The following is a 14,764-nucleotide window of genomic DNA, read 5'->3' on the forward strand; positions in this document are numbered from 1 at the left end:
GGACTCTCAGAGGCTATTTCCCCGGGTTGAAATGGTTGCTACGAGAGGACACAGATTTAAGGTGCAAGGAGGGAAGTTCAGAAGTGATGTTAGGGGTAAGTTTTTCACTCAGAGGGTGGTGAGTGAATGGAATCGGCTGCCATCAGTGGTGGTGGAGGCGAACTCGCTGGGGTCTTTTAAGAGACTTCTGGATGAGTATATGGGGTTTAATGAGATTGAGGGTTATAGATAGGTCTGTAGGTTGGTAGGTGTTGATGTGATCGGCGCAACTCGTGGGCCGAAGGGCCTGTTTGTGCTGTAGTGTTCTATGTTCTATGTTCTAATGTAGTGTTACAGTGGATTCTATGAACATCCACTCAATCAAAGCCCTTTATAATTTTAAACAGCTGCTTTTTTCCTGAAGGAAAAATCTTTACCCTTTTTGACTGTGAACCCTAGAATCTCTTCAAAGAGAAGCTCCAAAAAAAAAGAGAGGGAATGGGGACAGCAACACGTGAGCATCAGAACTGTAAACATTCTGTTTGCCTTTACAAAAAGACAGCTAATCCATTGAATCGCAGTCTGATCACGAGGTGGTAAGACTCATTGGCTGCCATTTTGTAATGGTAGTTAAAATAAAATAATGAAGTTTATTCATTAGTCACAAGTAAGGTCTACATTAACACTGCAATGAAGTTACTGTGAAATTCCCCTCGGCGTCACAGTCCAGCGCCTGTTCGGGTCAATGCACCTTACCAGCACGTCTTTCAGAATGTGGGAAGAAGTTACAACATCCGTGCCCTTAGATCATGGAATCCCTACAGTGCAGAAGGAGGCCATTCAGCCCATCAAATCTACACCCAGGCCCTATTCCCATAATCCCATGCATTTACCCTAATGAGTCCCCCTGACACTAAGGGGCAATTTAGCATGACCAATCAACCTAACCCGCACATCTTTGCACTGTAGGAAGAAAACAGAGCAGCCAGAGGAAACCCACGCAGACACAGGGAGGATGTGCAGACTCCACACAGGCAGTGACCCAAGCCAGGAATCGACCCTGGGTCCCTGGCACTGTAAGGCAGCAGTGCTAACCCACTGTGCCACCGAGCCACCCCTACACCTGTGAAGGGAGTCAGCCCTCCACATGTTAGCAGCTCGGACCAGCAGGGAACAACTTAGTCTCACAGGCTGCAGTGGCCCAAGAAAGTGACCCACCAGCCCCTGGCATTGCCGACAACACCCTCACCCAAGTCTGAAGTGGCAAAAAAAAAATACCCTCATCTGCGGCTGAGAGGGCCAAGAGTTCAATGAGTTTTATTTTAGATAAGGGCCCCATTCGGCCCATCGGATCTGCTCTGCCTTTCAATCACGACTGATAAGTTTCTCAACCCCGTGCTCCAGCCTGTTCTCTGTAACCTTTAATCCCCTTATCAAGAACCTATCTATCTCTGTCTTTAAGACACTCAGGAATCTGGCCTCCACAGTAATGAATTCCACAGATTCACCACCCTCTGGCTGAAGAAATCCCTCCTCGTCCAATATGTGTCAGATCAAAACTTGGAGACGCTCCCTTGTCATCTTCCCAAAATTCATAGAAATAGAAATCCCACAGTACGGAAAGAGGCCCTTCAGCCCATTGAGTCTGCACCGACCACAATCCCATCCAGGCCTACCCCCAAACCGTACATATTTCACCCACTAATCCTCTCTAACCTATGCATCTACGGTCAATTTTAGCATGGCCAATTATCCTAACCCGCACATCTTTGGACTGTGGGAGGAAACCGGAGCACCCGGAGGAAACCCACGCAGACACGAGGAGAATGTGCAAACTCCACACCAACAGTGACCCAAGCCAGGAATCGAACCCAGGTCCCTGGGGACATGAAGCAGCAGTGCTAACCACTGTGCTACCATGCCGCCCTTCATTGAGGGAAAGGGGAGAAGGATGCCCTCCTCTCTGCCGGGCAACTGGATGCTGGAATAGCGATTAAATCCAGGGAACCTGGACCTTTCTGGCCTTTGCAAAGATGTCGAAACTTATGGAAGCCCCATTTTAGAAATATGCTGCAAATAATTGATTTTTGCTGTTCTGGAGGTGGGAGAAAGTGAGTTAAGTATGATGAAACCTTAGCTACGATTTAAAAAAAGACTGCTGTTTGCTGTACATGGTATGAATCTTATAGACATTGATGAATGTAGTGGAGGTTTTGCTCGGAGCTGTAGTGCCCGTGCCCACTGCCAGAACACAATTGGAAGATTTTATTGCTCCTGTTTTTTAGTGAATTTCAAATATCTGCAGGGATTTCGACGTTCAAAACTGGAGCCTAATTCCACCCACATCATCTGTGAAGGTCTGTTATTACAGTGGATGAAAAAAAAACTAATCTTTACACAAAAACAAAATTAATCTGGGATTTCTATCAACTTGTTACCAAACTTTTCGGAGCTGATTTGGCGGACTGGTTCCAAGGTCGGTGGAGGAGGGGAGGTTGGCGGGGGGGGCGCAGAGGAGAGAGTGGGGGGAAGTAGTGGTACAGGGATCTGGGAGAGGAGGAGGAGGGAGGACAAAAGGAGAAGTAAGGTTTAGCTAAGGAAACCTTAGCTCAGGTTTCACCGTATTTTATCAAGGCGGCACGGTGGTTAGCGCTGTGACCTCGCAGCGCCAGGGGCCCAGGTTCGATTCAAGCCTCGGGTCACTGTCTGTGCGGACTTTGCACGTTCTCCCTGTGTCTGCGTGGGTTTCCTCCGGGTGCTCCGGTTTCCTCCCACAGTCCAAAGATGTGCGGGTTAGGTGCATTGGCCATGCTAAATTGATCCTAATGTCAGGGGGATTGGAGAGGTACATATAAGGGGTTGTAGGAAATAGGGCATGGGCGGGATTATGGTCAACGCAGACTTGATGGACCGAATGGTTCCTTCTGCACTGTAGGGATTCTGTGATATTTAACTCACTTTCTCCCACATCCAGAACAGTGAAAATCAATTATTTGTGGCATATTTCTAAAATGAGGTTTCCATAATTTTTGACATCATTGCAAAGGCCAGTAACGTCCCGGATTTAATTGCTACTCCAGGGTGGCACAGTGGTTAGCACTGCTGCCTCACAGTGTCAAGGATCTGGGTTCCATTCCGGCCTTGGGTCACTGTCTGTGTGGCACGGTAGCACAGTGGTTGGCACTGCTGCTTCACAGCTCCAGGGACCTGGATTCGATTCCGGGCTCGGGTCACTGTTTGTGTGGAGTTTGCACATTCTCCTCGTGTCTGCGTGGGTTTCCTCTGGGTGTTCCGGTTTCCTCCCACAGTCCAAAGATGTGCAGGTTAGGTTGATTGGCCATGTTAAGAAAATGCCCCGTAGTGTCCTGGGATGCGTAGGTTAGAGGGATTAGTGGGTATAATATGTAGGGATATGGGGGTAGGGCCTGGGTGGGATTGTGTTTGGTACAGACTCGATGGGTCTCTTTCTACACTGTAGGGTTTCTACGATGGTCTAAGATGGCATTTGTACATTCTCCCTGTGTCTGCGTGGGTTTCCTCTGGGTGCTCCAGTTTCCTCCCACACTCCAAAGATATGCGGGTTAGGTTGATTGGCCATGCTAAATTGACCCTGGTGTCAAAGGGATTAGCAGGGTAATTATGTGGGGTTACAGGAATAGGACCCGGGTGGAATTGTGATTGGTGCAGACTCGATGGGCCGAATGGCCTCCTTCTGCACTGAAGGGATTCTATGATTCAGTTACCCAGCAGAGATGATGGGAAGATGAAGAGGGAGCGTCTCCAAGTTTTGATCTGGCACAGTTTGGATGAGGATAGACTTCTTCAGCCAGAGGGTGGTAAATCTGCGGGGCTCATTGTCACAGAAGGGTGTGGAGGCCATATCATTGAGTGTCCTAAAGACAGATAGATAGATTTTTGATTGATTGGGGGATCAAAGGTTATGGGGAAAAGACAAGAGAATGGGAATGAGAAACCTATTTGCCATGATTGAATGGCGGAGCAGACTCGATGGGCCGAATGGGATCCTTAACCGAAATAAAAGTAATCGAACTTGACCTTCAAACTCCAAAGGGAGATGTGATGGGAGGTGAAGTGGAGAGTAGAGATTGTGCTGGAGGGAGGGGATGAGAAGGGAGGGAGACGAGGAAAGAAGATTGTCGGAGGTGAGGGGGAGGAGAGGAGGAAAAGAAATGAAGGGGAGGAGTGAGGGTAGAAAGGCCCACCTCAATCCCAAGACTTGAACACAATCCAGGCATGTTTATTTCAGGTTTATTTACCATATTCATCCAAGAGCATGTCAAGGGTATCTTAGCAGTTTAGAGGATCAGAAAGACCTTGGGTCCGGGTCCATGGGACTCTTAAATCAGCCTCGCAGATGGAGGATGTGGTCAAGAGGGCGTATGGTGTACTAGCCTTCATTAATCGAGGGATTGAGTTTAGGAGTCGGGAGGTAATGCTGCAACTTTATAAGACCCTTGTCAGACCCCACTTGGAGTACTGTGTGCAGTTCTGGTCGCCTCATTACAAGAAGGATGTGGAAGCTATTGAAAGGGTGCAGAGGAGATTTACAAGGATGTTGCCTGGATTGGGTGGCATGCCTTATGAGGATAGGTTGAGGGAGCTAGGTCTTTTCTCCCTGGAGAGACGAAGGTTGAGAGGTGACCTGATAGAGGTTTATAAGATGTTGAGGGGTATAGATCGGGTGGATTCTCAGAGGCTATTTCTCAGGGCTGAAAGTTACAACAGAGACTACACTTCATGGCTAATCCATCCATTTTGAGATATCTGGCGGTACAAAGGTGTTATATAAATTTTTTATCTCTTTAAGGTGCCATAACCTAAAGGACTATGGTACAACAGCTGGACACTGAGATTCCATTGTATAGAAGCAATGGAATGAATGGCTTCCAATGCTAACAGTCCTGGCTTAAGACAATTCACAACTCGTTAACCTGTGACTATCTCCCTCTCCGCTCGCACTCTCCGTACCTGTAAAGACTTGACTACTTGAAAAGACTCACATTCCAACCATTATCTTGCAATCGTGTCTTTGACTATATATGCCGTGTTTGTGAAACCTACCTCGTCGCTCACCTGATGAAGGGGCAGCGCTCCCAAAGTTCATGATTCCACATAAACCTGTTGGACTTTAATCCGGTGTTGTGAAACTTCTTACTGTGCCCAATCCACTCCAATGCCGACATCTCCACATCAAATAGATGGATCAACCCATAGAATTCACATTTGATGAGTTCTAACTTAGTGATCAAACTGTTTTCAAGGACGTGAAAAGATCATATATTAGTTATATGATAATTATACGTCAAGTAACCAGCATTAGGCAAATTGAATGACAACGGCATTGACGGGAGCAGTTTAGTCGATAATACAGCCTGACTATGTGTTAGACACCCGGTGTTTGAAGTTAATGATTTTATTTCTTTGCTTCAATTTCAGAGATTTCAGAGACGCCTTGCCATTTAAATAACGAATGTCTCTCTGGAAGGATTAATGATACCTTGCATCAGGTAATGCCATATCTTGAATGAGATAAGAAAGCCTTGCATTAAAAAAAGGCCCTTTGTGCTTCATAATAGGATTGTGCGCCAAGCAACCTGAAGTGCAAACTGCTGTCATTTGCAACAAACTCATATGTTAGTCATAAACTGAGACCCTGACAAACATCCGTCAACTTTGATAAGGCGATTTTTGAGGAGATTTTCTGATGGCGTGGTTCTTGAAGGGCTGGTCTTGCTGAGGCAAGTGTTTTTTGTAAACTCATTTCTTAAAATGCAAGACCAGCATTTATTGCCCATCCCTTGGCCGCCCTTGAGAAAACGGTGGTCTTTTTTAGATTACTGAAGTAGTTTTTTAATCAGTTGGATGTGGGTGTCACTTATCTGGGCCAGCATTTATTACCTATCCCTCATTGCTCTTGCTAGGTCATTTTGGGGTGGCACACAGTGGCACAGTGGTTAGCACTGCTGCTTCACAGCACACCATGAACCTGGGTTCGATTCCTGGCCTTGGGTCACTGTCTGCGTGGAGATTGTACATTCGCCCCATGTCTGCGCGGATTTCCTCCGGGTGCTCCAGTTTCCTCCCACAATCCAAAGATGTGCGGGTTTGGTTGACTGGCCAAGCCAAATTGATCCTAATGTCAAGGGGATTAGCAGGGTAAATATGTAGGGTTACAGGAATAGGGCCTGGGTGGGGTTGTGATTGGTGCAGACACGATGGGCTGAATGGCCTCCTTCTGCACTGTAGGCATTCTAGGATTTCAGAGGGCATTTAAGAGTCAACCACATTACTGTGGGTTAGGAGTTATGTGTAGGCCAGACCAGGTAAGGGCAGCTCAGTAACTTCATTGTGTTGTTAATGTAAACATAGTTGTGGTTAATAAATAAGTAAACTTTAACTTTCCGACCCTAAAGGGGCATTAGCGAACCGGATGAGCTTTTCACAACAACGATCATCGTTAGATTTTTAATGGAACTCAAATTTCACCATCTACCATGGTGGGATTTGAATCTCGAGCCGGAATTGAACCTGGCTCCCTGGGGTGCTGTGAGACAGCCGTGCTAATGAACATGCTGCACACTTACCAAGAATATGTTGGCCAGTGTGCTACTGAAATTATTTCCCCTCTCTCTGGGTTGAAGTTACTGATGTGGAGATGCTGGCGTTGGACTGGGGTAAACACAGGAAGAAGTCTCACAACACCAGGTTTAAGTCCAACAGGTTTATTTGGTAGCAAACGCCACTAGTTTTCAGGGCTCTGCCCCTTTGTCAGGTGAGTGGGGAGTTCTGATCACAAAGAGGGCATATAACCCGGTGTTGTGAGACTTCTTATTGAAGTTACTGCACATCACATTTAACATTGCATTGGACGTGAGACTAATCTGGTCTGGTCTACATGTGACTCCTGATCCACAGTAATGTGGTTGACTCTTAACTGCCCTCTGAAATTCTAGAATCCCTACAGTGCAGAAGGAGGCCATTCGGCCCACCGAGTCTGCACCGACCACAATCCCACCCAGCACCTATTCCATTCAACCCACATATTCACCCTGCTAATCCCCCTGACACTAGGGGCAGCTTAGCATGGCCAATCAACCGAACACGCACATCTTTGGAGGGTGGGAGGAAACCGGAGCTCCCAGAGGAAATCCATGCCGACACGGGGAGAAAGTCTCAGGGCTGAGCCAGCGTTTATTGCCCACCCCCAATTGCCCTGGGGAAAGTGGCGGTGAGCCACTTTCTTGAACCTCTGCAGTTCATGTGATGTAGGAACATCCACTGCGCTGTTTCACTTCCCAGGTTGTTTTACCCAACAACAGTGACGGAAGGGAACATGTTTCCATATCAATGTGGTGTGTGTGTGTGTGTGTGTGTGTGTGTGTGTGTGTGTGTGTGTGTGTGTGTGTGTGTGTGTGTGTGTGTGTGTGTGTGTGTGTGTGTGTGTTGCAACGTATTGTGGACTTTGCATTAATTTTAGATGTAGTCAACTGGTTTTGGTGTTTATTGGCAGCTCAGCAAGATAAAGGAACCACGCATCGTTCTGGAGGAGATTGCCCAAAACACGACTGGAAGCCTTTCAGCCACCGATGTGCTTTTATACGTCGAAGTCCTTTCACAATCAGTCTCAACACTGAGTACAATCAATGAGACCATCGCTGACAGAAGAGAAATCACCAACATCACCATGAATGTAGGTTCTTCAAAACGTCCAGTTCCTTTTGCTCTCTCGGGTGATGAACTTCTGAATGCTGCATACAGTTCTGGTCACCCTATTATAGAAAGGATATTATTAAACTAGAAAGAGTGCTGGAAAGATTTACTCGAATGCTACTGAGACTTGATGGCTTGAGTTATAAGGAGAGGCTCGATAGACTGGAACTTTTTTCCCTAGAATGCAGGGGTGATCTTATAGAGGTCTATAAAATAATCATAGAATCATTGAATCCTACAGTGCAGAAGGAGGCCATTCGGCCCATTGAGTCTCCATCGAACATAATCCCACCCAGGCCCTATCCCCGTAACCCCATGCATTTACTGGTGCCCCTGACACTAAGGGGCAATTTAGCATGGCCAATCCACCTAACCCGTACATCTTTGGAGGGGCATAAATAAATAGATAATCAACATCTTTTCCCAAAGGTAGGAGAGTCTAAAACTAAAGGGCATAGGTTTAAGGTGAGAGGGGAGAGATACAAAAGTGTCCAGAGGGGCATTTTTTTCACACAGGGGATGGTGAGTAACCGAAATGAGTTCCCAGAGTAGTCGTAGAGGTGGGTACAATTCTGTCTTTTAAAAATGGTTACATGGGTAAGATGGGTATAAAGGGATATGGGCCAAACACGGGCAATTAGAATTAGCTTGGGGGTTCAAAAAAAAGGATAATTTGGACCAAAGGGCCTGTTCCCATTCTGTAAACCTTGATGACACTATGAGTCTTGTATCCTATGTTCAAAATCCCACGAATTATGTTTGTCTTTCTGTGCACACACACACACACACACACACCCTAGGCGCTGGTTAAGACAGTGAACAATCTTTTAAGGCCAGATGAAGTGCCTGTGTGGAGCGAAATCACAGAGGACAAGAGGAGGAAGAGTGCCACGAAGCTGCTGCACGTGATGGAGACATCGGCACTTGGCATCTCACACCACCTGAAAAGGACAACTGAACTCATGTACAGAGAGAGCAATATTGGTGAGTTGAGATGAAAGGACTGCAAGGTCTTTTATCCACGCTTTCAGGTCCTTCCCATGGGGCTGGTGCGATTTTAGTTAAGTGTGGGTTTCTGCTTTCTAAATATTTACTTCACATTTACCTTCAAAGGCTGCTTCCACTCTGCTGGTGTTTTATTTTCCAGTCTGTATTTCTGCGATCCCGGTATCTCCTTCAAATTTCTGTAAGCTTTCATCGACACTTTGCAGCAGGGAGGAAAGGTTTACATCTTTGCAGCCCCATTCACGGGATATTCCAAAACGCCAAAGAGCGACATTGAATCATATAATCCCCTAGTGCAGAAGGTGGCCATTCGGCCCATTGAGTCTGCACCGACCACAATCCCACCCAGGCTCTATCCCCATAAACCTCATGCATTTACCCCAGCTAGTCCCCCTAAAGGAAGGGGCAATTTACCATGGCCAATCCTCCTAACTGGTGAATCTTTGGACTGTGGGAGGAAACCGGAGAACCTGGAGGAAACCCATGCAGACACGGGGAGAATGTGTAGACACCACACAGCTAGTGACCCAAGCCTGGAACTGAACCTGGGTTGCTGGCGCTGTGAAGCAGCAGTGCTAACCACTGTGCCACCGTGCCACTCTTGAGAGATAATGTGCCAGATTCTCCGACCTCACCGGGAGCTGGGCCTTGCCTGTCCCGTTGCAGTGAACAGAGATTTAGCTGAGCGCCAATTTCTCCGTCCTCACTGGCAGGGGTGGCGGGGAATGAACAGCCAGAGAAATCAGGCCAACATAGGGTGACACAGTGGCACAGTGGTTAGCACTGCTGCTTTATAGCACCAGGGGCCCGGGTTCAATTCCCGACTTGGGTCGCTGTCTGTGAGGAGTTTGCACATTCTCCCTGTGTCTGCGAGGGTTTCCTCCGGGTGCTCCTGTTTCCTCCCACAGTCAGAAAGACATGCAGGTTAGGTGCATTGGCCTTGCTAAATTCTCCCTCAATGTACCCGAAGAGATGCACGAGTGTGGCGACTAGAGAATTTTCACAGTAAAATCATTGCAGGGTTAATGTAAGCTTACTTGTGGCACTAAAACTTAAAAGAGAGATAGCCAACTTGCACACAGCAAACTCTCTCAATTAGCAATATGTAAAGGGCCAGCTAAACTACCTATCAGCGATGCTGTCTGATGGAATGAATATTGGCTGGACGGTGAAGAAAACTCCACTGCTTTTCTTCAAAATAGTGCCAAGAGATTGTTTGTAAAACCTACCTGAGAGCAGAATGGGTCTTCAGTTTAACATTGCATCTGAAAGACTGTACCTCATTAGACAGTGCAGTGGAGACTCCCTCCGCATAGCACTGAGGTTTATTCTCAGAGACCAAGCGCAACACGTGTTTACGTTTATTTATTAGTGTCACAAGTTGGCTTACATTAACACGGCAATGAAGTTACTGTGAAAATCTTCACTCGCCCCACTCTGGCGCCTGTTCGGGTACACTGAGGGAGAATTTAGCGCGGCCAATGCATCTAGCCAGCACATCTTTCGGACTGTGGGAGAAAAATCGGACTCCCGGAGGAAACCCACACAGACACGGGGAGAACGCGTAGACTCCGCACGGACAGTGGCCCAAACCAGGAATTGAACCCATGCCCCTGGTGCTGGGAGGCAGCAGTGCTAACCACTGTGCCACCCAGACCATCCAGAGGAAACAAAGGGTCTTAAAGGAAATCACCAAACAACTGGATTGTAATTTGTTTGTCAGTGGAAGCTTTGCTTGCTGTGCAGTAAATATAATTCATGATGCAAAGTGATTGGAGACAGAATGGGGTCTCATTTCACATCGCTGTGCTGGTTTGATGGATGTAAACTATGAATTACTGATTTAGCAGGTCAATGGAATGCATTTAACCCTCACACATACTGGGGCTATGTTCCCCATACTCATTGACTTGTCATGACTCTCAGCTGGACAGCAATTTGACTTTACATTTCTTACAAACTCGCCCATAGCATCAACCATCCCTGTCCATGTAACCTCCTTCAAACTAACCCTCGTGCAGCGAGGGCAGCACAGTGGCACTGTGGTTAGCACTGCTGCCTCACAGCACCAGGGACCCGGGTTCGATTCTCGGCTTGGGTCACTGTCTGTGCGGAGTCTGCATGTTCTCCCCGTGTCTGCATGGGTTTCCGTCTGTGCTCTAGCTTCCTCTCCCACTCCAAAGCTGTGCCGGTTAGGTGGATTGGCCAAGCTAAATTGCCCCTTAGTGTCAGGGGAAGTAGCGGGATAAATACATGGGGTTATGAGGATAGGACCTGGGTGGGACTGTAGTCAGTGCAGGCTCAATGGCTGAATAGCCTCCTTCTGCGCTGTAGGGATTCTATGAAACCCATCAACCCTACCCGCCGCCCACCCCCAAGTGAAAAGGTTACACAAGCCTGCCCTGAACTCTAGAATTCTCTCCCTGAATCTCGGCATTTAACTCCCTCTTTAGAAGCCACCTCTCTGCCCAGGTTTTGGTCCTTCATCCTAATATCTCCTTAATGTGGCTCGGTGTCAAATTTGTCCGATACTAAATCCTGCCGAGCGCCTCGGGACATTCCGCAATTCTAAGCAGGGTAAAGTGAGAGTTCTTGCGAGGGAGATTACCACAGGATCATGGAGCGGTTTACACAGAGACAAATGGAAATGCTACTGTGTAAGGGGAAGCTTACCTGCAATAAAAAAGCAAATGTTATGCTAATAATTTGAATCAATTATCAAGAAAAATGGTTCAAGTCATTTCCACACAGTCTGAGCTGCCAGGGAATAAACTGAATAGGAAGCTATTTTAAAAAAATATCTACAGTTAGTGGAAGCCTGACACCGAACAAACAGCGCAGGAAATATAAACTGGGTCATTCAGCACTTTCGGAGAGAATGGGCAAGTTTTATACCCAAGGCATCATTTTTTTTAAATTTTATTATTTATTAGTAACAAAGGTAGGCTCACATTCACACTGCAATGAAGTTACCGTGAAAATCCCCTAGTCCCCACACTCCGGCGCCTGTTCGTGTACACGGAGGGAGAATTTAGCATGGCCAATGCATCTAACCAGCATATCTTCCAGACTGTGGGAGGAAACCCCACAGCCTGCATTTAGATATTTGTCAATGGAGCAATGTTTTGGCCAAGTACACGAAAGAAAACGCCCCCATTCTTCTGTGAAAGAATACAATGGGATTGTTTCCATTCACCTAAGTTTAAGTATCGGTGTCACAAGTAGGCTTACATTAATGAATTTACTGTGAGAATCCCCTAGTTGCCACACTTTGGCACCTGCTCAGGTACACCGAGGAGAATATAGCATGGCCAATGTACCTAACCAGCACTCTTTCGGACTGGGAGGAAACTGGAGAACCCAGAGGAAACCCACGCAGACACAGGGGAAACACACAGAGTCCGCACAGACAGTGACCCAAGCCGGGAATCGAACCCGGATCCCTTGTGCCATGAGAAGCAGTGCTCAGCACTGTGCCACTCTGTTGCTCTTGTTTATTAATACGTGAAAATAACTCACAAATGCCCTTTAGGGAGGGAAATCTGCCATCCTTATCTGGTCTGGCCTACATGTGACTCCAGAGCCACAGAAATATGGTTGTCTTTCAACTGTTAGGGATAGGTAATCAATCTTGGCCCAGGCAGTAACTCCCACAACTCGTAAATGAATAAACAATATTTGCACAGCTCCACCTTGCAAAAAACTGGGGTTCACCCTACCCATGAGTGTGAAACATCATTGCAACAAAATATATGTCACAGAAAGTTACAACCAGTACTTAAGAGCGTAAGGACTCTTTTGATGATGAGATTTGGGTTCTTGCAATGCCACATAACCTTAGAAGCCTACAAGGTGGCACAGTGGCACATTGGTTAGCACTGCTGCCTCACAGCTCCAAGGACCTGGGTTTGATTACCAGCTTGGGTCACTGTCTGTGCGGAGTTTGCACATTCTCCCCGTGCCTGCGTGGGTTTCCTCCGGGTGCTCCAGTTTCCAAAGATGTGCAGGTTAGGTTGATTGACCATGCAAAATTATGCTTAGTATCCTGGAATGTGTAGGTTAGAGGGATTAGTGTGGTCAAATGTGTGGTGTAATGGGAATGGGTCCGAGATGGGATTGTTTTCAGTGCAGATTGATGGGCTGAATGGCCTCCTCCTACACTGTAGGGATGCTATGATTTCTATGAAATAGAATGATTGAAACTCTGGAGTCTCATTGCTGCAGACAGTAAGTTATTCCTCCAAGTTTTCAAATTTTATATTTTTCGATGTTTTCTTGTTCTAATTGTCTCTTTTCTCTCTTCATCAAGCTTTCCCCCCTCTTTATTTTTCTATCCGTATTAATTTGATGCAAATTTATCCTTCTTCTTATTTGGACTTTATTTCTCAAAGTTTAAACCTCATTACTTAAGGAGGTATCAAAGAATCATAGAATCCCCGTAGTGCAGGAGGAGGCCACTCGGCCCATTGAGTCTGCATGGACTCTCCAACAAAGCATCTTACCAACCTCCTGCCCTATCCCCAAACCCCACGCATTTTCCCTATGAATCCCCCTAACCTACACTAAGGGGCAATTTATCCAGTTCAATGGACTTAACCTTCACACCTTTGGACCCTAAGGGGCAATTGAAGACGGCCAACCCACCTAACCTTCACATCTTTGGCTGTGGGAGGAAACTTGAGCACCCAGAGGAAACCCACACAGATACAGGAAGAACGTGCAAACTCCACACAGACAGTCGCCCAAGGCTGGAATCGAACCCAAATCCCTGGCTCTGTGAGGCAGCAATGCTAACACCGTACCAGCTATTGGTTCAGTAATTCACCGAGATTCCAGCTGCCCCACTGCCCTCACAGAGGCCGTTGTCAGCTTTCACTCCCCTCTGAAGGCCTTTGTTGACCAGACAGGCCGCAATGGGCCGAATGGCCTCCTTCTGGGAACATCTATGAATCGATGATTTTTGAAAAAAAATTGGTTCAAGGGACATGGGCGTCGCTGGCTGGCCAGCATTAATTGCCCATCCCTATTTACCCTTGAAACTGAGTGGCTTGCTCAGTCATTTCAGAGGGCAGCTGAGAGTCAACCACATTGCTGTGACTCTGGAGACATGTGTAACCCAGACCTGGTAAGGATGGCAGGTAAGTTAGTCTCCTCTGTCCGTCAGGTCCAGGTCTTACATTGATGCAAAGATACACTCCAAATCAAGCTCTTTACAATAATATATAAAATACTGCAGATGCTGGAATGTGAAACAAAAACAGAAAATGCTATAAAATGTCAGCAGGTCTGACAGCATCTGTGGGGAGAGAATAAAGCCAATGTTCTGAGTCAGGATGATCCTTTGTCAGAGTTTTTTTTCTGTTTTTGTTTGGGATTTTATGATAATTGACAATGGTTTTTGGACATCACTAGATTTTTAATTTCCAGGTTTTTTTTAATTTTAATTTCACCACATGCTATGATGGGATTCAAATGTAGGCCCCCAGACATTACCCAGGATGCCAAACTTGAAACATTGGCTCCACTCTCTCCATAGATACTGTCCGACCTGCCAATTATCACTAATATGTCCTAAAAGGTGAGGTTTATTAACACAGTCACAAAAAGACACACAGGGATAACAGCCTTAGAAAAGACTGCAGGCAAAATGGAGAGGGGGGCCTAGGAGAGGCTGAACCTGGAGGTGACAAGGCACAACAGTCCAACAGATTCCAACAGTTGGCAAGGTGGCACAGTGGTTAGCACTGCTGCCTCGCAGTGCCAGGATCTGGGTTTGATTCCCGACTTGTGTCACTGTCTGTGCAGGTCCTCCCAGTGTCTGCATGGGTTTTCTCTGGGTGCTCTGGTTTCCTCCCACAGTCCGAAAGATGTGCTGGTTAGCTGCATTGGTCGTGCTAAATTCTCCCTCAGTGTACCCGAACAGGCGCCAGAGTGTGGTGACTAGGGGATATTCACAGTAACTTAATTGCAGTGTTAATATAAGACTACATTTAGTTTGATTTATTATTGTCACATGTATTAGTATACAGTGAAAAGTGTTGCTTCTTGC

The 14,764-nt window shown here is 46.7% G+C and overlaps 1 protein-coding gene across 1 annotated transcript in view; it reads left to right on the top strand.

The window, feature by feature from the left end:
• The window catches only part of adgrl4 (adhesion G protein-coupled receptor L4), a 143,564-nt gene that overhangs the window by 54,896 nt on the left and 73,904 nt on the right, over nt 1-14,764 (top strand). The window contains exons 4-6 of the mRNA XM_080196494.1: nt 5,437-5,507; nt 7,511-7,690; nt 8,511-8,694. Of these exons, the coding sequence (XP_080052620.1) occupies nt 5,437-5,507; nt 7,511-7,690; nt 8,511-8,694 (435 nt within the window). The remainder of the gene's footprint in view (nt 1-5,436; nt 5,508-7,510; nt 7,691-8,510; nt 8,695-14,764) is intronic.

This window comes from Carcharhinus amblyrhynchos, chromosome 9, assembly GCF_965287045.1.
Source record: "Carcharhinus amblyrhynchos chromosome 9, sCarAmb.v2.hapA, whole genome shotgun sequence".
NCBI classification, from domain to species: domain Eukaryota; kingdom Metazoa; phylum Chordata; class Chondrichthyes; order Carcharhiniformes; family Carcharhinidae; genus Carcharhinus; species Carcharhinus amblyrhynchos.